General features: G+C 38.0%; 2 protein-coding genes across 4 annotated transcripts; both read right to left on the bottom strand.

The window, feature by feature from the left end:
- Nucleotides 1-1183: 1183 nt before the first annotated feature.
- On the bottom strand, nt 1184-16613 carry LOC131937222 (centrosomal protein of 41 kDa B). 3 transcript variants are annotated; one of them, XR_009386177.1, is made up of 13 exons: nt 16546-16591; nt 14580-14643; nt 14147-14194; nt 13290-13351; nt 13080-13140; nt 12361-12493; nt 11845-11987; nt 11170-11237; nt 9475-9589; nt 6753-6968; nt 5472-5581; nt 3220-4261; nt 1184-3134 (listed from the first exon to the last, which is right to left on the bottom strand). XR_009386177.1 is itself a non-coding variant. In XM_059294474.1 (12 exons), exons 3-11 carry the CDS (start codon nt 14172-14174, stop codon nt 5481-5483), a joined length of 927 nt encoding a protein of 308 aa, XP_059150457.1. In that variant the 5' UTR covers nt 14175-14194; nt 14580-14693; nt 16546-16613; the 3' UTR covers nt 1184-4261; nt 5472-5480. The 3 variants fall into 3 exon arrangements, 2 of the variants coding, with proteins under 2 accessions (XP_059150457.1, XP_059150456.1); XM_059294474.1 differs by having other exon boundaries at nt 1184-4261; nt 14580-14693; nt 16546-16613; XM_059294473.1 differs by having other exon boundaries at nt 1184-4261.
- Nucleotides 16614-20951: 4338 nt separating this feature from the next.
- On the bottom strand, nt 20952-24799 carry LOC131937223 (uncharacterized). Its single transcript, XM_059294475.1, has 6 exons — nt 24429-24799; nt 24006-24214; nt 23403-23568; nt 22858-23013; nt 22385-22570; nt 20952-22179 (listed from the first exon to the last, which is right to left on the bottom strand). Exons 1-6 carry the CDS (start codon nt 24484-24486, stop codon nt 21962-21964), a joined length of 993 nt encoding a protein of 330 aa, XP_059150458.1. The 5' UTR covers nt 24487-24799; the 3' UTR covers nt 20952-21961.
- Nucleotides 24800-26040: the final 1241 nt, after the last annotated feature.

The raw sequence follows: 26040 nt of genomic DNA, 5'->3' as shown, positions 1-26040 counted from the left end.
CACACAATTGTTGACACGTTGGTATGACCCCACCCCAGTTCACCCCACACAATTGTTGACACGTTGGTATGACCCCACCCCACACGTTGGTATGACCCCACCCCACACATTGGTATGACCCCACCCCAGTTCACTCCACTCAATTGTTGACACGTTGGTATGACCCCACCCCATTTCACCCCACACAATTGTTGACACGTTGGTATGACCCCACCCCACACGTTGGTATGACCCCACCCCACACATTGGTATGACCCCACCCCAGTTCACTCCACACAATTGTTGACACGTTGGTATGACCCCACCCCACACGTTGGTATGACCCCACCCCACACGTTGGTATGACCCCACCCCAGTTCACTCCACACAATTGTTGACACGTTGGTATGACCCCACCCCACACGTTGGTATGACCCCACCCCACACGTTGGTATGACCCCACCCCAGTTCACTCCACACAATTGTTGACACGTTGGTATGACCCCACCCCACACGTTGGTATGACCCCACCCCACACGTTGGTATGACCCCACCCCACACATTGGTATGACCCCACCCCAGTTCACTCCACACAATTGTTGACACATTGGTATGACCCCACCCCAGTTCACTCCACACAATTGTTGACACATTGGTATGACCCCACCCCCGTTCACCCCACTCAATTGTTGACACGTTGGTATGACCCCACCCCACACGTTGGTATGACCCCACCCCACACGTTGGTATGACCCCACCCCAGTTCACCCCACACAATTGTTGACACATTGGTATGACCCCACCCCCGTTCACCCCACTCAATTGTTGACACGTTGGTATGACCCCACCCCACACGTTGGTATGACCCCACCCCACACGTTGGTATGACCCCACCCCAGTTCACCCCACACAATTGTTGACACATTGGTATGACCCCACCCCAGTTCACCCCACACAATTGTTGACACATTGGTATGACCCCCACCCCAGTTCACCCCACACAATTGTTGACACATTGGTATGACCCCACCCCAGTTCACCCCACACAATTGTTGACACATTGGTATGACCCCACCCCAGTTCACCCCACTCAATTGTTGACACGTTGGTATGACCCCACCCCACACACGTTGGTATGACCCCACCCCAGTTCACTCCACTCAATTGTTGACACCTTATAGAGCAAAATGGGTGATAGCTTGAAAATTTGTTTATTTTTGTTGCAGTTAAAAACAAAGTAACAACTTCTATAAATAGATGTGATATAAAGTAGGAGCTTAAAAATACAGTGAGTTGGTCAAATGATATATAATTGTTATCAAAGTAGACATACAAACACAGACCATCAGATATATCTTTGGCTGACCAAGAGACATTTGACTGTCTGCCAATAACAGTTGAAAAAGTTTAAAACATTTATTGACAGCAGATGTTTCTAAAAATAAACATCCTAGCCAGGTAAATTTACTTTTATCTGTAAACAATCTCAGCTAAGTCAAGAGATGATCCCCTCAATCATTGCCTTAAAACACAAGGACCATGCTCATTGTTAAACACAGTACAGATAAAAGTTATTTAAAAAATGACTAACTTTTGTTAAAATGACAGTGGTTAATAAGGGAAAAAAAATTGCGTTGGCATATTGTTGAGTGATTTGGATCTGAGCTAAAGACCACAAGCTTCTCATCCTTAAGGTTTGTTATCTTAGCTTATTAAAAATAACTTACTGTGTTTTGGAGGTAAGCTCTTCATAAATGAAGATGAACATCCAGTATGAACAAGTTTTACCATGGCGCAGAAGGCTTTGTGACAAACATACTAGCTACCCACCACTTCAAGGGTCTGCTACAATATGGTCTAGATTTGATAACTCATTGTTTTCAATGGGTTTGGACGGCATTGTTTTCATAGAAGTAGATTTAAAAAATATAGAATTATTTTTGTTGTAAATCTACAACATTGGGCACAGATCTATAGAAAGTTATAAACACAGTCCAGTGTTTACATCAATGATCTAAAATAAGCTTTGGTAATGTAAATTTTAATTAGTAACACAATCCTTCCCTCTCTTCTGATATGATTGAATGTTTTCATGAAAGATGTATCAAAGTTGGGTTGGGCTGGTTACTGAGATGTGACCAGAGGAAATGTTAAGTAGGTAAGAATTGGAGTGTGTTGTAAGAAAAAACTCTTGAAAAGTTGGCATATAACAACAGTTACGGTGGCACGTAACAACAGTTACAGTGGCACGTAACAACAGTTACAGTGGCACCTAACAACAGTTACAGTGGCATGTAACAACAGCTACAGTGGCACGTAACAACAGCTACAGTGGCACGTAACAACAGCTACAGTGGCACGTAACAACAGCTACAGTGGCACGTAACAACAGCTACAGTGGCACGTAACAACAGCTACAGTGGCACGTAACAACAGCTACAGTGGCACGTAACAACAGTTACAGTGGCACCTAACAACAGTTACAGTGGCACGTAACAACAGTTACAGTGGCACGTAACAATGGAGTAGAGAAAGCTTTTAGTGGGACATAATTACATCAAATAGATAGAAGAATTCAAAGATGGGCTTTTTACACTTGTGAACATTTTATATTTAAAAAGCTTTGTAAAAAATTGAAGCTAAACATTAGAGTAGTTAAAGTGTGTCATTATTTCAATGAGTGATGCAAACAGGTAAACCACACACATAGAACACATTCTAGTCCATTAAAAACCTATTGTATCCAAATTTGAGCACACACCAATTAAATCAAACAGGTAAACCACACACATAGAACATGTTCTAGTCCATTAAAAACCTATTGTATCCAAATTTGAGCACACACCAATTAAATCAAACAGGTAAACCACACACATAGAACACATTCTAGTCCATTAAAAACCTATTGTATCCAAATTTGAGCACACACCAATTAAATCAAACAGGTAAACCACACACATAGAACACATTCTAGTCCATTAAAAACCTATTGTATCCAAATGTAAGCACACACCAATTAAATCAAACAGGTAAACCACACACATAGAACATGTTCTAGTCCATTAAAAAACCTATTGTATACAAATGTAAGCACACACCAACTAAATCAAACAGGTAAACCACACACATAGAACACATTCTAGTCCATTATAAACCTATCGTATCCAAATGTAAGGACACACCAATTAAATCAAACAGGTAAACCACACACATACAACACTTTCTAGTCCATTAAAAAACCTATTGTATCCAAATGTAAGCACACACCAATCAAACAGCACAGGCTGAATCTGTTGGACAACATCCAGTCCACCATACAATGACAAACATCAACTCACTGATGGCAGAGCACTTGTAAACAAAACTAAGAGTAAATATATCACATAATGCAGCACAGGCTCACAGATGTCAGGTACAAATCTCTGGACCATCAGGTACAAATATCTGGACCATCAGGTACAAATCTCTGGACCATCAGGTACAAATCTCTGGACCATCAGGTACAAATATCTGGACCATCAGGTACAAATCTCTGGACCATCAGGTACAAATCTCTGGACCATCAGGTACAAATATCTGGACCATCAGGTACAAATCTCTGGACCATCAGGTACAAATATCTGGACCATCAGGTACAAATCTCTGGACCACCAGGTACAAATCTCTGGACCACCAGGTACAAATCTCTGGACCATCAGGTACAAATCTCTGGACCATCAGGTACAAATCTCTGGACCATCAGGTACAAATCTCTGGACCATCAGGTACAAATCTCTGGACCACCAGATTTATGACAGCAGGTATATCATTTGTACAAATATTTAAAAAAAAAACCATACCTAAACCAAATTCTTAAAGATGGTTTTCTTCTTGGTAACAATTTCAACATATTGGAAAAAAAACACTTTATCGTGGAATGATTATTGTAAGATAATTTTGCACACAACTGACATAAAATCATGACAATTATCAGAAATTTTGTATGATGTTTTGTAATTTGATTATTTTTTTAGGAAAATGTATGTAATGCCCCAACCAAAATATTTAAAATTATGTCAGCCAAGTTTAAATAACCAATAATTTAATTGTTGAAACAAAAAGCTAAACTACAAAATAGGAGCCCATCTTTCTTTCAGGTAATGACAGCTGGAGATGACATTAACTGTATAAACTTGAGTAGCTTCCCTTGATTATTTTGTTTTAATCAAGTGGATCATGTCTTTCTTTCACTCAAGTTGAAATTGGTAAAATTCTATTCAGGTCAGGTCAAGAGACTTAATCACTGGGGAAAACAAGTGTAGGTCAGGTTATGGCAGAGAATGTATCAGCATCTAAAAATAGCACAATCTGTCAATGGAAGCTGAACTAATCTATTGGACAATGTTTCAGATGTCATTAACAATGCTAGGTGGGAGGTATTATTTCTTAAAGAAAAATATTACCAGTAAATTTTAACAAACAGACCAGTAAACAGGGTTTCCACAATTTTTTGACCAGAAAATTCCCTGCTATTCGAAGAAATTCCCAGCTATTTTTTCATATAAATTTCAACGTGCAACATTGAACATAAACTTGCCAAATTAAATTTAATTAAACCATAAAAAGTCAGACATTATTTTAGGGGTGCTACTCAATTTTTAAAGTGAATCTTATCCTAAAATTCAATCCCAAAACTTAAAATTTTAAACCCTGAAACTTGGTGTTATCAGAAAATTTTTAAAATAAAATTTAAAGAAATTTTTAATAACAAAATTTGACAATACAAACTTTTCAAGACATTTGATTCACATGTTATATTATACATTCTTTTAGTGATTTTAACTTTATAACAATCTTTTAACAAAAATTAATATTTAAAGGATTGTGCATATAACAAAAAATTGTTCAAAATAAACTCATCTTGATCCCATGAAGTAATATTATAATTCTAGAACCTCCCCCCCCCCCCCTCCCCCAACATAAAATAATTAATATTAACATGGCGCACTGTTTTCAATTTAATGTAAAATTATGTTATATGTTTCTTAGAGGTACCTGTATTTTTAAACTTAAACAGCCTAATTGTAATTTTAACATTTTAGTTTTATAGACAATGAGATCAACTGGCCTATTTTTTATTTCAAATAAATTGTATATAAAAAAAACTTGAAAAAAAAAACAGCATCTGAGCCAAGCAGACCTATAATCATGACGATAGTCAACACATCAATATGTTTGCTTTCCAAATAGTCTTTGAGCGCTATTAAAAATTGACAGTCGGCATCCCCCCTCCACCAACTTAACACTGTGGAGGTCACCGTGAAACCTATAGCAGATGTCATAACATGAATATCTGCTATTTTAGGGAGCTGATGACGTCTCTTTCTCCCCCCCCCCCCCCCAAAAAACTTTCATAACATGAATATCTGCTATTTTAGGGAGCTGATGACGTCTCTTTCTCCCCCCCCCCCCCCCAAAAAAAAAACCAACCAGTTTAATGTTAACAAACTTACGGGTAAATGTTAACACTTGAAAGGTTTACGGCCTAGCGTGGAGAGTGAGGCGGTGGAGGCAATACTTGAAGGTCTGCTGGACTTGGCACTGGACAGCTTGGACAGTCGGCCTAAAAATCAAGTTTTTATAACAGTGTCAGCCCACCATTATCAGTCAACATCAATGCAACAAAGCATCCTTTCAGGTAATAAATATTTGTGGCATCAACCTACCATATCAGTATTAATGGCATAGGCCCAGAATATTCTCAAAGCGGAAAAATAAATATTATACAAATATTTTGCACTGTGTCATTAGAACATCAGTAGAGATCCCCAGTGCATATGCTACTTATAGATTTAGGTCGCTAAACAAAGTTTGAAAACAAAAAAGCTAAAAAATTTGGTCCTGTATTATAATACAACTTGTTTACAGACTATAGAGGAAGTTTTGTAATCATACTAAATAATTAACAGCTATTTTCACAGTTTTCACTGACATAAATTGTTTATAGAATATAAAGGATGAATAAAATTGAATTGTAAGCAGAAAAATCTTAATCGAGATTCTGACAAATTTTGATGTATTACGCTCTTCAAGAGCCAGAAACCTTTGTTGGCCTCTATATGCGTGTCTGTAAACATGATAACTTGAGCACCTTTTCCGTTAGGTTGACCAAATATCATATAAAAGTATTATATAAAAATTTTTTGTTTTCTATCAACTTTTCAGCTATTTTCTTATCCACAAGTGGTACATACTCTACTTCCTGTTCCTCAGAATGCTAATAACTAGAGTACCATTTAAATTAGATGGACAAAATATAGCCTCAAAGCAAGGATATTCTTTCTTCTTCTTCGTTCTTAATTCTAGTGGTTTCTAAACCCTCTAACAAAATTAAGTATATGTGTCAACTTGTTATGTGCCATATAGGCAGTTGACTCAGATTTCAGCCTGTTTATCTTTTTGGATTTGCTTCCATAGCCTTTGTCCAACCAAGAACAAACTACAAGGCAGAAGTTGTTTAATTTTGGAGTTGTCTCTCCTAGAAGAGTTGCTGTACCCAGCAGTCAAGCCTGAGATCAGGATATTCATTTTTGCTATTTGCAAAATCTTAAAATATTTTTTAAAAATTTTAATTGTAAAAAGAAAAAATTAATAATTACTATATAAGGATCAATGCCAAATCAATAAATAGAATGAAGAATATTTTTTTAAGATTTCTCAACTAAAACATTCAAGACAATATGGTATAGTAGCTCCCAGCCCCCCACTTGGTGGAAAAATGAAAGAGAACTGACTAGCACCACTCCTGTCTGAGGCAGTATCATCCAGATGTACACACAGTTTCTCTATCAGCTCCAGACTGAAGGACTCCGTGTTGGCCGGCAGCTTCATCAGGGGCTCTGTCTTGTGTTTGGACCCCTTCTGGCCCTGTGGGGTGTCATCCAGAATTGTCTGCGGCACCGTGCCAGCTATCAAACCCTCAGGAAACAGTTTATAGGCCACTTTCATACCTAAAGCATAAACATAGAACAGTTTATAGGCCACTTTCATACCTGAATCATAAACATAGAACAGTTTATAGGCCACTTTCATACCTAAAGCATAAACATAGAACAGTTTATAGGCCACTTTCATACCTGAATCATAAACATAGAACAGTTTATAGGCCACTTTCATACCTAAATCATAAACATAGAACAGTTTATAGGCCACTTTCATACCTGAATCATAAACATAGAACAGTTTATAGGCCACTTTCATACCTGAATCATAAACATAGAACAGTTTATAGGCCACTTTCATACCTAAAGCATAAACATAGAACAGTTTATAGGCCACTTTCATACCTGAATCATAAACATAGAACAGTTTATAGGCCACTTTCATACCTAAATCATAAACATAGAACAGTTTATAGGCCACTTTCATACCTGAATCATAAACATAGAACAGTTTATAGGCCACTTTCATACCTGAATCATAAACATAGAACAGTTTATAGGCCACTTTCATACCTGAATCATAAACATAGAACAGTTTATAGGCCACTTTCATACCTGAATCATAAACATAGAACAGTTTATAGGCCACTTTCATACCTAAATCATAAACATAGAACAGTTTATAGGCCACTTTCATACCTGAATCATAAACATAGAACAGTTTATAGGCCACTTTCATACCTGAATCATAAACATAGAACAGTTTATAGGCCACTTTCATACCTGAATCATAAACATAGAACAGTTTATAGGCCACTTTCATACCTGAATCATAAACATAGAACAGTTTATAGGCCACTTTCATACCTAAAGCATAAACATAGAACAGTTTATAGGCCACTTTCATACCTGAATCATAAACATAGAACAGTTTATAGGCCACTTTCATACCTGAATCATAAACATAGAACAGTTTATAGGCCACTTTCATACCTAAAGCATAAACATAGAACAGTTTATAGGCAACTTTCATACCTGAATCATAAACATAGAACAGTTTATAGGCCACTTTCATACCTAAATCATAAACATAGAACATTCACACTTTCAGTTGTGCAAGTTTTTAAAAAGCCATCGTAAAAAAAATAGACAAGTTCTAAACGTTGAAGAAGTGACTTCTAGTTTAGCATCTGACCTTCAGATAGCAGATAGCATAAACAATTATTCACCTCCAGACAAACCAGGTCACTCACCTCCAGACAAACCAGGTCACTCACCTCCAGACAACACAAACCAGGTCACTCACCTCCAGACAACACAAACCAGGTCACTCACCTCCAGACAAACCAGGTCACTCACCTCCAGACAAACCAGGTCACTCACCTCCAGACAAACCAGGTCACTCACCTCCAGACAAACCAGGTCACTCACCTCCAGACAAACCAGGTCACTCACCTCCAGACAAACCAGGTCACTCACCTCCAGACAAACCAGGTCACTCACCTCCAGACAAACCAGGTCACTCACCTCCAGACAAACCAGGTCACTCACCTCCAGACAAACCAGGTCACTCACCTCCAGACAAACCAGGTCACTCACCTCCAGACAAACCAGGTCACTCACCTCCAGACAAACCAGGTCACTCACCTCCAGACAAACCAGGTCACTCACCTCCAGACAACACAAACCAGGTCACTCACCTCCAGACAAACCAGGTCACTCACCTCCAGACAAACCAGGTCACTCACCTCCAGACAAACCAGGTCACTCACCTCCAGACAAACCAGGTCACTCACCTCCAGACAAACCAGGTCACTCACCTCCAGACAAACCAGGTCACTCACCTCCAGACAACACAAACCAGGTCACTCACCTCCAGACAAACCAGGTCACTCACCTCCAGACAAACCAGGTCACTCACCTCCAGACAAACCAGGTCACTCACCTCCAGACAAACCAGGTCACTCACCTCCAGACAAACCAGGTCACTCACCTCCAGACAAACCAGGTCACTCACCTCCAGACAAACCAGGTCACTCACCTCCAGACAAACCAGGTCACTCACCTCCAGACAACACAAACCAGGTCACTCACCTCCAGACAAACCAGGTCACTCACCTCCAGACAAACCAGGTCACTCACCTCCAGACAACACAAACCAGGTCACTCACCTCCAGACAAACCAGGTCACTCACCTCCAGACAACACAAACCAGGTCACTCACCTCCAGACAACACAAACCAGGTCACTCACCTCCAGACAAACCAGGTCACTCACCTCCAGACAAACCAGGTCACTCACCTCCAGACAAACCAGGTCACTCACCTCCAGACAAACCAGGTCACTCACCTCCAGACAACACAAACCAGGTCACTCACCTCCAGACAAACCAGGTCACTCACCTCCAGACAAACCAGGTCACTCACCTCCAGACAAACCAGGTCACTCACCTCCAGACAAACCAGGTCACTCACCTCCAGACAAACCAGGTCACTCACCTCCAGACAAACCAGGTCACTCACCTCCAGACAACACAAACCAGGTCACTCACCTCCAGACAAACCAGGTCACTCACCTCCAGACAACATAAATAAATTATCGTAGCCCCGCTGAACTAATGTTGTTGCTGCTCTGTGACTAATTCTTTCATCTTCGTCGTAAATTAAAATTATTTTACCCGGTTGATTTTTCTAAACAAATTTGTAAGGAAAATTGTAATGACAAAATTTATAAACAAAATTAATTTATCTTTTTAAACCCAAATATTTAAAAAAAAATTAAACTCAAATTTTTTTTAACAAAATTACACCCAAAACATTGTTAACAAAATTAACCCCAATAATTTTAAACAAAATTAAGGGGATATGCTATGTTTTTTTTCTATTTTTTACAGTTTAAGATCTAAAGCTTTTTGAATACTTTTATCATATTTGGCATATAAAAGTAAGTATTAAACAGCAAAAAAAAAGGGTCGAAAACAATTTTGGTTATCATGGAAACCCAAAAAACCTCCGCCATTTTGAATTTTTCAGTTCCTTTAAAAATACTAAGGCTTTTTTATTTATGCACCTATAGCAATCAAATTTAAACTGCTTATATTTCAGTATATATTAAAACTTTTGTCACGACAACTTTTTGAAATAATTACTAGTAAGAATTTTACAAGGTCTAAAAAATCGTACCCTTTTTAGTATTCAAATGTGCATATTAATTACCAAATACTTTTTTTCTATAAAAGCAATCACAATTCCCTCGTGACAAAAGTTGTATTTTTGCATCAACAACATTTACTGAAAATATGGTTGGCATTGTTTAATAAATAAAAAAGAAGTAGGCTTTTTAGTGTTAAAAACATGCGAACTGAGAAAAACAGCAAAAAGTAACGAAAACTAGGTCAGGAAAGTACCATATCTGTGTAAACTGCAAAGCCGATTGTAAGCTTTGGGTGTTTCCGAGATGTAGGAAATTAAGTTTATTAGATACACGAGAGATCCAGCTTTCCAATGATGTCAAATACAATATAATAACGGATATAAAACTTTTCGTAGAGAACTTGTAAGATTGGGAAAAATTGATTATTTTTTAATTAATAGGGTCATAAAAATCGGAATTCAAACACATAAAATATTTTTTTCTCTTTAAAGTTATTATTTTCTTTATACAAAAATGGACAAAGTATCTAAAAGTGCAAAAAACCCATCATGATGAAAAACATGAAATTTTGTGCTATTTTTTAACAAAAATTAATGTTAAAAAATTTCTCATTGTTTTTATACTTTAAAGTATAAAAAATTAATGATTAACTATGTTAGGTTAAATTAATTATGTAGAGTTTTAAGTTAACTAGTAAAATAAATATTTTAAAACAAAGATACAAATTCTAACATTTGATCTGGCTCATTGGTTTCTTAATGATAAGGAGTCGTCCATAAATGACGTCACACTTGTAAGGGGGGAGGGGGGTGATGGTGTGTGACGAGGGGAAGTGGGGGGGGGGGGGGGGTGTTCAGCGACGTCACACTTTTTCATTATAAAAAAGCAATGTCAGAAAACGGAATTTTAAACGAATTTTCGGGTTTAGAAAATGGTTTTAATAAATTGCAATAGGAGTTGATTAAAATACTCTATTTCGCAAGAGTTCAGACAAGATTTTGGAAAAATGTCGATGTTTTAAGAAAAATTAAACTGCAATTTTATGGATGACCCCTAACTTGTCCTTTGCTCAAATTTTAAGGGTCTGGTTAATAAATTTATTTTTCAACAAGGATACATAATTTAACATATCTTTTGTTTCATAATTCACAGATCTGGCTAGCATAGCTGTAGGGTAACTTTTGGCTGAAATTTAAAAAAAAAAAGATTTAAATAATAATGTAAATGTAAGAATTTTTTTTTTAAATTTAAATAATTATGTAATAAAATAAAAAATAGATTAAAATAATAATGTAATAAAATAAAATAAAAATTTAAATAATAGGCCTAATGTAATAAAAAGAATTTAAATAATAGTGTAATAAAATTAAAAAAAAGATTTAAATAATAATGTAATAATATTTTTAAAAATTTAAATAATTATGTAATAACATTTTAAAAAATATTTAAATAATAATGTAATAAAATAAATAAAATGTAAATAATGATGTAATAAAATTTTAAAAAAGATTTAAATAATAATGTAATAAAAAAAAGCAGAAAACAAAATTTCTTGACATGACTTTTTAAGCTGCCAATAATGTGACATTCATCAACCACTCACCTGTAATAATGTGACACTCACCTGTAATAATGTGACACTCACCTGTAATAATGTGACACTCACCTGTAATAATGTGACACTCACCTGTAATAATGTGACACTCACCTGTAATAAAATGACACTCACCTGTAATAATGTAACACTCACCTGTAATAATGTGACACTCACCTGTAATAATGTGACACTCACCTGTAATAATGTGACACTCGTCAAACGCATCCTTCTCTCTGACATCAAGCAGCAGGTAAGGGCACTGAGAACCCATCATTGGGAGAGGTTGGTGTGGACGTTTGCTGGCGTCCAGGTCGACCTCACCCATCCCATTGATAACCCTGGTCAATGATGAGAGCATTGGTCAATGATGAGAGCATTGGTCAATGATGAGAGCGTTGGTCAATGATGAGAGCATTGGTCACTGATGAGAGCATTGGTCACTGATGAGAGCATTGGTCAATGATGAGAGCATTGGTCAATGATGAGAGCATTGGTCAATGATGAGAGCATTGGTCAATGATGAGAGCATTGGTCAATGATGAGAGCGTTGGTCAATGATGAGAGCATTGGTCAGTGATGAGAGCGTTGGTCAATGATGAGAGCAAAATGGTACAAGATTTTAGTTGATATACTTTTCTACAGACTTACAGCTGGTTTTAAAAAAAGCCATTAACTGGCCTAGACAAAGCTAGTTTTATAAAAGTGACTTACTGCTCTAGCCTAGATCTGCTTGTGTCTACCTCAGGTGTCTGTCTGCTTGTATCAGATGTCTGTCTGCTTGTATCACCTGATCCATTTTTCTGAATTCTTTCAACTTCATTATCAGCCGTGTCTGGTCTATCAGCTGAAACAAGAGTAGCATCTAGTTGATGGAAGATTTTACTACAGGAAAAAAATTTTAGTTGATGGAAGATTTTACTACAGGAAAAAACTTTTAGTTCATGGAAGATTTTACTACAGGAAAAAATTTTTAGTTGATGGAAGATTTTACTACAGGAAAAAACTTTTAGTTCATGGAAGATTTTACTACAGGAAAAAATTTTTAGTTGATGGAAGATTTTACTACAGGAAAAAACTTTTAGTTCATGGAAGATTTTACTACAGGAAAAAACTTTTAGTTGATGAAAGATTTTACTACAGGAAAAAACTTTTAGTTGATGAAAGATTTTACTACAGGAAAAAACTTTTAGTTGATGGAAGATTTTATTACAGGAAAAAATTTTTAGTTGATGGAAGATTTTACAACAGAAAAAAACAAGTTATATACAAATGAAATATGGACAGCAGGGTGGCCCTTAAAGATTTGACTAGACTTTAGGGAGGCCCTAAAAACTTTGACTAGACTATAGGGGGGCCCTAAAAACTTTGACTAGACTATAAGGAGGATCTAAAAACTTTGATTTGACTATAGGGGGGCCCTAAAAACTTACTTCCACTAGTGCTGTAGGGTGGCCCTTCCTCAAAGTTATCAACATCTGCAACTTGCACTACCTGAGAAATAGAGGCAACACAATAATGAAACTTGCTCTATCCGAGTGAATTGTGATACCACTTTTATAGCAGTGAAGAAATTTTAAAAAAATACAAACAGTATTACAGTTAATTGTATTACAGTGTAAATTGTGAAAAAAATAGTTTACCAGTTGTACAAATGTTGAAATTTTCATTCTTTTGAAGATTTCATCCTTTCTAAAATTGTAATCTAAAAAAAACAAAGAAATAATGAGATGAGGTAGTTTGGTTCAATATTTGATTAAAAAAATAAACCGGGAGTGATCTCCCCTAAACTTTCTCGAATATTCTTATATAACTTGGAATATAGACATGATTTTTAATTACTTAAACTTTTAAAAATAGAATAGAATCTCATAGAAAAAAAGAATTGCGCACCAAGCAAACGCCAAAACAAAATGTGCATAATAGTGCGCAATATTATTAGTACTTTATAAATTTACATGCGTTTTTTGAGAAATCGGAAATAGCGTAAATTAGTACTTCCGGTCAACGGAAATTACTCAAAATTTGATAGAAAGTAGAGAATTAGATCTTTTACTTACATCTGAAATTTCATTTATCTATCTGAAATAGTACTCAAGTTATAGGCTTTTGAAAAATTCAAAGTAGAAAAAGTACCACTTCCGGTTATCGAAAATCGCTCAAAAGTTGATCAGGATATACGATTTTGATAAAATACTTATATATGAAATTTCATCAACCTAGCTGTAACGGTACTCAAGTTATCATGTTTACACACAGACAGACAGACACACACACAGACAGACACACAGACATATGGAAAAGATTGCAAAATTATGTTTTTCCGTATCAGTGAGGTGTAAAACGTCGAGATTTGTAAAAATCTCGATTTTTTTTTTTGCACGATTACAAGACTTTCTCTATACTTCGTATATATGAGAAAGTAAAAACGTAATTGATGCTAGTGTTTAGTGAATTACTGAATATTTGAAGTGAATATTTCATGTGAATCAAGTCTTACTTCTCTTCAACTCTTCCATCTTCTCCATGTATTTTGATATACTGGCACCTAAAGAAAGAAACAATTACAGTATTCAGAACTTTTTTATTAGCATCTAAAGAATTAAACAAAAAAGGTGTATTTACCTGTACCACAATATCAATTTACTTGTATCACAATATGTATTTACCTGTATCACAATATCAATTTACTTGTATCACAATATGTATTTACCTGTACCACAATATCAATTTACTTGTATCACAATATGTATTTACCTGTACCACAATATCAATTTACTTGTATCACAATATGTATTTACCTGTACCACAATATCAATTTACTTGTATCACAATATGTATTTACCTGTACCACAATATCAATTTACTTGTATCACAATATGTACTTACCTGTACCACAATATCAATTTACTTGTATCACAATATGTACTTACCTGTATCAACAGTTGGCCGTACATGCTTATACTTGGGGTTTTCTGGAATTTTTTTATCCAATGGCTGAAAAGAAAAAAAATGGCTGTCAGTTAGTGAAACAGTTTATCCAATGGCTGAAGAGAAGTTCAATATTGGAGTCCTCACCTCAATGTGTCCCCAGTTCAATATTGTGTCCTCACCTCAATGTGTCCCCAGTTCAATATTGGTGTCCTCACCACAGTGTGTCCCCACCTCAATGGGGACTTTTAGAAATCCCCATTTCTAAAATATTGTATTCATTTTTTTTAAGCTCCCACAATTCTGTCAGCTGTCCAGTTAAGATCTTATTTTCTGTGTTTTCTTATCTTATAATGGATATATTTTGTAAAGAAACGGGTTAAATTAGGAAATAATTTAAATGTTTGTGAGACAGGCTACATTAGGCTATACATCTATATATATAATTCTCTTCTGGGAGACGCTAGAAAACAAGCTGTAAAAGCGCTCCCTACCATCCCCACCCCTACATGGTCTTAGTGAGCTGTGGTTCACGCTATGTTTACTTACCTTCGTGGAGTCGGGTTTAGTGACGGCTATTAGGCGCAGATAATTTAGTTTGAAACGATTTTAAACGTTGGGGGGGGGGGGGGGGGGAGGAAGGGGGGTGGTTTGGTCCTTAACGAGCTACTTATAGTGTTTTAAAGAAATATTTTCAGTGTCAGCGTTGGTACTGTCGAATTCACAAATTATGAATTACTGAAAAGTAGAAAAAACAACAACTAAATAGCGGCGTATGTTATGCCGCGGGCCGGCTCGTTATAATATAAAATAGCAACACCCACAAAAGTAGTGGGCATGAGCCCCGTTGCTAACAATAATTTTTTCTGCTTTGTTCAACTGACCATTAAGTTAAAAAATACCTGCCACTTGAAAAGCATTTTTTTTTTGCGGATATTAAGTTAATACATTAAGTCTAGACCATAAGTCCTACTACTATTGACTTAGTATTAGCAGACATTTTACTACATTTACTTTTTAAATTATTTATCATGCTTCCAAATCTGACAAAGCCTAATTAATTTTAATTAGGCTAATTATAATGGTTTCAATGGTCTTCATTGATATATGTATGTATATATATATATATATTAGGCTAATATTTATATTAAGATTTAATAGGCCTGATAAGTTAAATTTGTTTTAACCATGGGCCCAGACTTAAATTACTAATTAATAAATGAAGTACAAGGACTAGGATATGTGTGTGCTGTGCTCGCATTGTGGTGGAGCAAGCAAGCTGTCTGTCACACATTTTTTGCTTTCAGATGACATTTTTTTAAAGAAAAATCAAATAGATACAAATCCTAATAAAATAATTTAAACCCTGCCTGGGGACAGAGCTTTGTGAATATAGCGCCAATCCCAAGCCAGATAAGGGAGGTGGTTTAGATTCAATTTGAAAGGACATCTTAATCTTAAGTGTGCCTTTTGATTATTTTTTATTACCGGTATTACCGCATTGCACAGCCATACCTCCACTTCACCTTCCCCCCTTACACCCCTTTGAGCCTAAAATTCCTGCTCACAAGAACTCTTCGTCTTCAACCTGTTCAACCGTTGTCATGGAGTGGTCTGAGTCACCAAATATTGAAATGCTGTAATTGAGCCCCAACAAATAAGCTAGAATCATCAAATTTAGAGTCTGGTTGGTTATGGAGAGATATATAGCGTTATTGAATTTAAATCTAAAAACGGTCAAATTTAAACTTTAGTGAGAATTGCCCATAAAATTTAAAAAATATTCGGGCTTCGGCATCGCAGTGGGTGAATAGGCCGATTATTTGATACCTGAATCAGGCTTTAAAAGTTTATAATTTAAAGCATAGGCTTGCATATTATTTAGTAAGTTTATCTTGACAATGTGTACAACTAATTAATATATCTTTAACAGTGCAAAGCGGATGCAACATGTATCAATTCACTTACATTGGCACTTTTACGGCCATGGGCAGACATTTTGTTGTGTGTTGTTAGGAATGCCTGCTCGAGAGTTGCTTCCCTTAAATAATGTTTATGTTTTAAGCGGTCCCAAATTAAGTGATCCAAATTAAAATAATTACACAAGATAATTTTCTACTTCAACAAATCACGCACATAAAAATATTAAACCGATGATTTTTTTTAAATTATTAAATTTTATTATTAATTTAAACAAAAAAATTGTAATTCCATTCAATGATAAAAGATTAAGAGCGTTGGTTTATTATTATTTATTAAGTAGGCCTACTTAAAAAAAAATCTATTTTTAAAAAAAATTAGATCTAAAATATATTTAAAAATTGATTTATCGGTGGCAGAGTTCTTTTATATTTTACTTGAATATGTTTGTCATCGACATCTAGAGTAGCTATACATTCAGCACTGGTGTAATTTATGAACTACTAAATCTAAACTATACATCCAGTGTTTGTGTAATGTATGTACTACTAAAACTAAACTATACATCCAGTGTTTGTGTAATATATGTCACAGGCACAAAACAAGTCACAAGGAGAAGTGCCAGCAACATTTTTCGTGCCCTTACCAAGTTTGCACGAATCAAAAACAAACCAGAAGACAAACACTAGACCGAAACTTTCTGGACCATTTATGTCTTTGTTATGGTGGAAGTTGATGGACCTGGTGTGTGTCCTTATGGCCAACACATATTAAATGTATGTCACGTGTCTATGGTGAACGCGTGTTCAAAGTTTCTTCCAGGCATATCTTCGGGGGTGGGGGGGGGGGGGCTCAGCCCCCCCCCCCCCCGAAAATATCAAGTGCCCCCCCCCCCCCCCCCGGAGAAAAAAGTCTGGAAGAAACACTGCGCGAGTTAAAGATACGTCATAAGCTACCAACTTGTTTCTTGGGGTGATTTTTCTCGATCATACAATATGATACATTAGACACAATCTAAACCAAAATGGCGTCTCTCAAACATTTTCATTAATGCTATATAACCTTTACCCAAACTAACTGCACGACCCACACATAGATGGTCACAGATGGGAACGTCTGTGGTAAAGGTTAAGGTCACCCGGATCCCAGGTTGACCTGACGGCATAATATTTAATAATGTCTCCCCTACAGACAGCCAAAGACTAGACCCGCCCAAACACTAGACCCGCCCAAATACTAGACCCGCCCAAACACTAGACCCGCCCAAACACTAGACCCGCCCAAACACTAGACCCGCCCAAACACTAGACCAGAGGCGTAGCGACCCCTCCCCGCGCCCGGGGCGAACATTCAGTTTGGCGCCCCCCATATATATATATGTGTGTGTGTGTGTGTGTGTGTGTGTGTGTGCGTGCGCGACAGTCTTGAAAAAAATTAATGATTACGCTGTATGATTGTCGTTTCCTAAAACCTAAAACTTTACTCGACGTAAATTAAATTAGTAATGTCAGAAAAAAAAGTTTAGCCGTGCTAAATCGTTTAGGACAGACTTTTTTTTTTTATCTTTGAGACAGTCTCTGTTATGATTTAGTATATATTTGGATTATAAGTTTGTTAGATTAAGGTCATACAATTGACATACAATAGCAAATTATTGTTCACATTGGAATACGATATGTGTATTTCGTTGACTAGTTGATTGTATAATGAAACAAGTTAGAGGATACACATTTCTTTTCTAAGTGTTAAAAGAGTTATCTAGTAACCGATCCAGTACAAATCCTGCGATTTTTGTTGGTGAAAAAGCGCCCCCCCCCCTTCCCAACATCTTGGACAAAAATATTAAAGCGGATTTTTAACGTCACTAATTCTTCTTTTTATGTTACACAATCGTAAAATACGATTTAGTTCCATGGGTTCTTTTTTGAGTGATATGGGTTATTTATTCCTTAATTTTTCCAATTTTAGTCTTCGAAAAAGCGCCCCCCCCCCTTAAATAGGAAAGCTGGAAAGCAGTTTTTCCGGTCACTGTTTCTTAAGGATATACCTTTTACAGTTACTTAATCAAGGTAGAAAACAGTTAAATCAGTATGCAAAGGCTCTCAGCCGTTAAATTTCTTTACTTTGACTGTTTATAATTCAAAACTGCAGCTTAAAATGAGCTTGTAAAAAAAAAATTCTACCCCTTTTGGCGCCCCCCTAGGGTCGGCGCCCGGGGCGGCCGCCCTCCCCTAGCTACGCCTCTGCACTAGACCCGCCCAAACACTAGACCCGCCCAAACACTAGACCCGCCCAAACACTAGACCCGCCCAAAACTATTTAAAAATAGCAAGTCACAGAAAGAAAATGGGTTCAACTAAAATGTAGTTTGACCACTATTTGATATCTCCTAACATTGAACAAACAATCTGATGAACACACAGACTGATAACCGGCAAACAATGAAAGTACTTGAAGTGGCGCTAAAGATAGAATCGAATTGTGTACAAAATTATAGGGAGACAATACGACATTATCTCCTCTATTTGTTTGCTGCTATTTTTAGCTTTCTGTCACTGATGACACGTGCTACCACCAACTTTCTGACAGCGCGGAGCCCGCAATTCTCACGGGAAACTGACGATAAGACGATGCTACAGAGAGGGCCAAGTGGTGCAATATTTTATTTTTATTCTGTCAGATAAAAGATCTAGTTTAGACCATGCGGGGGTGGGGGGGGGGGGGGGGATGTAATTATTTTTAGCCTAGTGTCTTGGTAGACCGTTCGACCGCCCACACAAGTCACAAGAACACAAACAATTCGTTTTTGTAGATTTTTACATTTTAATGCAACCATAGCCTACTTGTCAACATTTTTTTTTCATCATGCAGCCATATTTGTCAAAACCTCAATATCCATTATGCAGCTATATTTCTCAAAAACCTCAATATGCAGCTATATTTGTTTTTTGTGACAGGATTGAACGACGCTTCTGGATGTGTGAGTTTGTTAGTATTTGGGTTGGTTTGTGGGTGTGTGGGTCGAATTGTGTGTGAGAGTTGGTTTGTGTGTGTAGTTTTGTGTGTGAGTTGGTTTGTGTATCTGTGGGTTGATGTATGGGGATTGGTTTGTGTGTGTGTGGGGGGGGGGGGGGTGGGGTGATCGGTGGGTGTGTGGGTTGGTCTGTGGGCGGGATGTTCTTGAGTCCACTCAGCCCAAATAAGTACCGTATTTTCAGGCGGAACAGACGACGTTTACAGCCTGGAATCTTCACAACATTCCAGTGTCGTCTCATGCACCGGGTGTGGTCAGTGTAAGGCGAATATCCCACTAGATAAATTTTTAACTTCAAAAGCGGTGGGTGGAGGAGGAGTGGGGGGGGGGGGGGGGGGGGGCAGAGGCGTAGCGATGTGGGGGGGGGGGGCAGAAGGACATATGTTCCCGGGCGCCGACCTTAGGGGGCGCCAAAATTGGTTGTAAAAACAAATTAAAATGTCAATTTAGCTGCATTTTTGCAGTTTGAGGAGAGGGGGTGCAAATCGAAAGTTTGAGGGGGTGGTGCAAATCGAAAAGTTGGGGGGGGGGGGGACGGAAAAGGGGGGCGTTTATACGCTAGAAATGCTTGTTAGATAAAGTCATGCTTGGCAAATATTTCCTATTCCATCAGCCATGTGGTTTGATATGGTCTAATTAAGTAGCCCCCCCCCCCCCCCACCCTAACTTTGTTGCCAACATTTGAAAATGATTTTCTCCGAACATCTACTGTAAAGCCTGAAGGGTTTTCTTAGAGATGTTACACAGTGATTGTTGTCTGTCACACACTGTTGTCTGTCACACAGTGATTGTTGTCTGTCACACACTGTTGTCTGTCACACAGTGATTGTTGTCTGTCACACAGTGATTGTTGTCTGTCACACACTGTTGTCTGTCACACAGTGATTGTTGTCTGTCACACAGTGATTGTTGTCTGTCACACACTGTTGTCTGTCACACAGTGATTGTTGTCTGTCACACACTGTTGTCTGTCACACAGTGATTGTTGTCTGTCACACAGTGATTGTTGTCTGTCACACACTGTTGTCTGTCACACAGTGATTGTTGTCTGTCACACACTGTTGTCTGTCACACACTGTTGTCTGTCACACACTGTTGTCTGTCACACACTGTTGTCTGGCACACACTGACTGTTGTCTGTCACACACTGTTGTCTGTCACACACTGTTGTCTGTCACACACTGTTGTCTGTCACACACTGTTGTCTGTCACACACTGTTGTCTGTCACACACTGTTGTCTGTCACACACTGTTGTGTGTCTAGGTTCTCAAAAGCCAACAATTCTCTTGGAAGTTTATCTTAGAGAAAACAATTGTTTGAACTTTGAACCCCACATCTGGTTGCTACACGGCTGTAACCTATGACCTTCTACAACGACACAAATCTGACACTTACACCCTCCAAAAAGAAAGGAAATGATTGGTTGGTTTTAAAAAAACATTTTATTTATCGTGAGTGAGGACGACATTAAATATATGTGTGCTATTTACACAACACTTTCAACATGTAGGCAACTATTTACACATTTTAAACAGTGTTCATGATAACTGAAGCAAGTAAAATATAACCTAATAATGTTACATGTACATCTATAGCCGAGATTAGTGGTTTACCCCTGTAAACTAGCGCCCATTGAGCCTCCACCCCTGTAAACTAGCGCTCATTGGAAATCCACCCCTGTAAACTAGCGCCCTTGAGCCTCACCCCTGTAAACTAGCGCCCCTTGAGCCTCCACTTCTGTAAACTGGCGCCCCTTGGAAATCCACCCCTGTAAGCTAGCGCCCCTTGAGCCATAATCTCTAGAAAGCTGACAGTGCCGCCATAGCAAACTGAACATATATAGAAAAAATAATTTATTAAAATAGAAAAGTATTTGCATTGTTTAGAATATATATTACATTTAGATGGCTTTTGATTTAAAAAAAAAAACCATCTAATTAAAAAAAAAGACATTATTGATCAAAAGTTTATCATCGCAAAATAAACCAGAGGGTGGTCTTTGTTCCTAGAGAGAGCGTTACTGAATCTTGCTTAAACGTAACTCAATTTTGGCATTGGTAAAAACATAAGCACTTTAATTAGTACTACACATATTTTGATATTCCACAATGTCATGATTATTTAATTAGTACTACACATATTTTGATATTCCCTAATATCATGATTATTTAACTAGCGCTACACATATTTTGATATTCCCTAATATCATGATTATTGAACTAGCGCTACAAAAATATCGAAGAAAACCGGAAGTGAGCTACCTCTGGACTTGACCTTTAACCCACGAGAACGAACAAGGCAACCAGTTTCCTGTTGACGATGCCGAGAGTCCGAGGCTACAAATGTATCAGAGGGGAGAAAAGTAGGAGTTGCTGAAACCATCAAGGTCGGACCACCAAGTTTTCTCAAGGTCAGACCATCAAGTTTTCTCAAGGTCGGACCAGAATGCCAGAGAAGACACACAGTCTCTCAGACAACGCTTTTGGGTTACTTCCGGATGCTAAATTCACAACGACCTTGACCGCGTCCGACTTTTTCAGCCTAGCGACGACGCTGATGGAGCCTTGGTCGCCAAAGTCCCTATCCTGTGTGTACATCTTCGCCAGATTGGCGCCTGCAACGTTCAGGAGGATCTCCCCAACAGCGCCTGGTAGAAAGCAGAAATTGTCGTCAAAACAACAGATTCTATCCCATAATTATTTGCAGGAGCTTTACATTTAAAAGTTCCACAACGTGAGGACATTAACATTTTACAAGTATCACTTTGCTCTTACAAGTTTCTACTTGTAAAATGTTAATGTCCTCACGTGTAGGTCTACTAGGTCAGTAAATATTTAAGCTAACGAGCTTACCGCCATAGCCAATCTCTAGCACCACGTGGAAGACATACAGGCCAGCAGACGGCGCTGTGAAAATGCCAGAACTTTGGTTGTAGCCTTGACCTTCGTTCAACATGACGTCATTGAAGAGAATTGTGTCACCAGTGACGATGTTTTTCTCTTCTCTCAAAGTGGCAGAAAATGCCGCAGTTAAACTCACTGTTGGTTAGACATCAGATAAGCTTCTCAATATGACATCTAAACATATCAACGTGACATCTAAACAATTCAACATCACATCTAAACAATCGAACATGACATCTAAACTTTTGAACATGACATCTATAAAATTGAAAATGACATCTAAACAATTAAACATGACAACCAAAGAATTGAAAATGACATCTAAACAATCACCAAATCATAAATGCCACACCACAGTACGTCTTACAACACCTAGAAACATCAGCTGTAGATTCTACCACCAATTGACCGGTACAACTCACTTTTCTCTTTGACGGCCTCCAGCTGATCTGATTGGTTCCTCACGGAGAGAAGCATCTGCTGATTGGACCGCTCGACGGCCTTGACCCTTTCCAACAGGTTGTCCACACTCTTCTGGAGGTTACTGACCTTGTCGTCCAGACTGGCACCGTTAGTGGCTGGAACCACCGCAGGTTTACATTACAACCAGTCGTAGTCGTGTACATCTATGTGTTTGTTTGTGTTTGTGTGTTTAGATTACAACCAGCCTAGTCGTGTACATTTAGATTACAACCAGCCTAGTCGTGTACATTTAGATTACAACCAGCCTAGTCGTGTACATCTATGTGTTTGTGTGTGTATATATACTGAAGTATAAGAGGTTCTCACATTTTTATAAATGTTCTACATGTCCTACTCACAATTGAGACTGAGATGGACCATGTCCCTGTCCTGTCTAACTGTTGTCCTACATGTCCTACTCACCATTGAGGCTGAGACGGACCATGTCCCGGTCCTGTCTAACTGTTGTCCTACATGTCCTACATGTCCTACATGTCCTACTCACCATTGAGGCTGAGACGGACCATGTCCCGGTCTTGTTTGAGCAGTCCTGTCTCGTCCAGGTAGGACATGACGCAGGTGTAGATGCCCACGTTGTCACTGCTGGGGTACCTGATGGTCAGCGTCAGGTAACTTTCTGCGATGTCAGTGTTGTTGATGGCACCCTGAGCCTATAGATACAAGCATTCAACAATCTCATGGGGTGACACCATGAGCCTACAGACACCATGAGCCTACAGACACCATGACCTACAGACACCATGAACCTACAGACACCATGGCCTACAGACACCATGAGCCTACAGACACCATGGCCTACAGACACAAGCATTGTTAAATGGGCCTAAACACCTAATTTAGGTAACCATCTCAGCGCCATGGGTTCATGATTCATTGATTTCATGCGAATTTTGGAACCAAACTAAAATTCCAGCTAATCAGTCGCTTACTTTTGAAACCGAACCCCCCCCCCTTTTACTACGAATTTACAAAAACCCACCTGGAAATGCCACATTTAACTACACGTGTAAACAAGCCATCTGAAAATGCCACATTTAACACAGTAGTAGAAAACCCCACCTTTAGATCAAGTGAAACAAAAGCCCACCTGGAAAAGCCCCCCGTCGCCGTGGGCGTAGTTCAGCTTGTCCGGAGGTTGGATGTTGACGATGGGCGTCTCGGCGTCCTTGGAGATCTCCATCAGCAGGATCTGTCTGGCCTTGACCCCGGTACCATCGGGGAGACACGTCATCACAATGGCGTCCGTCACACCGTCAAGAAAGTCGCTGGGCACCACATCCAGATGTACCGCCCCGCCTGGTAAAGTAGCGTTCACATGTGCAACAGCAGCCTTTGTTTTTACATGTATATTAACATGCATTTTATTTACTTTAAGCAGAGCTAACATATAAATAATTATAATGCAAGGAATAGATTAAATTTATTATTTCAATCTGCTGGATTCAACTAGAGTTTATTTGAGCTTAATTAAAACTTCTAATTAAAACTTCTAATTAAAACTTCTAATTACCTCCGTAAACAAGTAGAGCAAGGAGCGGAGCCCAAGCATTGGCAACTTTTGTTTGCATCTCCGGGTGGCAACTTTAGAATTTTACTGGCAACTTTTCTATCAAGTCAATGTTCAGTTTTTATCTTTATCAAGTCAATGTTCAGTTTAGGTCTCTTTAAGTCAACGTTCACTTTTGATCTTTACTAAGTCAATGTTCAGTTTTGGTTAAAGAAAAATGCGTGCTTGTAGTAAACAGAAAGGAAATGGAGTAACTCTTGTTGTCGTCTGGTGAGAAAAGTCCTTTAGACAGCGGCTGGTCTACAGAACTCTCACAGACAAGAACTTATATAGGGGGACTCGGCACCCTGACACTGGCGGATAATGTCAGTAGAAAGTAATCATCACACACAAGTACCTGTAGCGTTAAGGTAGTATCGCTACCTTGTAATCAAATGCAGGATCGATACCACCTTTGTGGTACACCCAACAACCCGGCCCGTGGTTTCATGTGACGCAAGTCCCCTCCCCTCAAGTGTCTTCATGTACACTCCACAGATAACTAGCCGCCAAAACAGCGGCGGGGGTGGGGGTGGGGTAGAGCTGCTTCAAGTTTCATGCAACAAAAGATGCTGCCACAATCAATATAAAAAACCCTCAGATAATTTTATAATTTTAATGTTATCGAAAACACCACAATCAATATAAAAATCCCTTAGATAATTTTATAATTTTAATGTTATCGAAAACTTACACCAGAAGAACAACGCTAGTCTTCACTTAATGGAGAGCAAAAGCTAGGGTATCTAAACCATATCTTTAAGTGCAAAGTTTATTTTAAGTCCACGATTAGAGAAGTCTTGTCATGGGTCAATCAGAACGTGTTGATTTTCAAAACCTGGTGTTGCACAAACTACAATGATCAATACTATTGTTTAGCTGTTATTAAAAGATCTATTGTCTTACAGCCGAATCGATTAGCGAAAATAATAATATAAATAAACTAACAGAGCGTTTGTAGAAAGTGAATATAAAAAGACGATAGAGTTATTACATGCTTTAGTATAGTATAATAAAGCCAATGGCCAGTTTCACTAAGTTTATGTTTACCTTTAAAGGCCAGGGCGGCGCCTAGCCGAAAAGGCTATAGATGTATATAAATTTGATTAAATTTTGAAACGAAATGGGAAAAGCAGACTTGGTCTTTAAATTTACATCTTTTTAGCGTCCCTTTTGTCTGTTTAGACCTGTAGACATAAACACTGTTGACACCACTATCCCACGTGACTGGCCTAGTTAAGGCTCCTCCTGAAATCTCCAGTTGGTTGGTTTGTTAATCGTCCATTTGTATTGGCTTATTTAATATCTATTTAGATATGAAATTAGATATTCTTGCGTCGCCGTTGAAATTATCTGGAATATTAAAATAAATGAGTACAGTAGATTAAACATGAGTATGAAATTGGACATAGAGACATCCTGGCCCAATCTAAGAAAAAGCTCAGAGAAAACTTTACCAATTGCGTATTAAAACGTTCTCAAGCAGAGACCATCTCCCATCCGGTGAATCACCAATTTGTCGCCTGCTTATCTTTACCGTCAAAGTAGAGGACTCTTGCTGTGATCTCACTAAGGA

The sequence above is a fragment of the Physella acuta genome, unplaced genomic scaffold, assembly GCF_028476545.2.
Source record: "Physella acuta isolate Inbredline_101_S28 unplaced genomic scaffold, ASM2847654v3 ptg000204l, whole genome shotgun sequence".
Taxonomy (NCBI): Eukaryota; Metazoa; Mollusca; class Gastropoda; family Physidae; genus Physella; species Physella acuta.
This window is presented reverse-complemented; position numbering and strand designations above follow the sequence as displayed.

Excerpts from the sequence above, each read along its gene's own strand:
- LOC131937222 (XM_059294473.1), bottom strand. The coding sequence starts at position 16,575 with ATGTCTGCCCATGGCCGTAAAAGTGCCAAT. Across the intron at positions 12,494-13,079 it reads ACCCTACAGCACTAGTGGAA|CTGATAGACCAGACACGGCT; the intron begins GTAAGTTTTTAG and ends CTCTTGTTTCAG. Across the intron at positions 5,582-6,752 it reads CTCAGACAGGAGTGGTGCTA|GCCGACTGTCCAAGCTGTCC; the intron begins GTCAGTTCTCTT and ends CTTGATTTTTAG.
- LOC131937223 (XM_059294475.1), bottom strand. The coding sequence starts at position 24,486 with ATGCAAACAAAAGTTGCCAATGCTTGGGCTCCGCTCCTTGCTCTACTT. Across the intron at positions 22,571-22,857 it reads GGAGGCCGTCAAAGAGAAAA|TGAGTTTAACTGCGGCATTT; the intron begins GTGAGTTGTACC and ends TCTAACCAACAG. Across the intron at positions 22,180-22,384 it reads GCTAGAGATTGGCTATGGCG|GCGCTGTTGGGGAGATCCTC; the intron begins GTAAGCTCGTTA and ends GCTTTCTACCAG.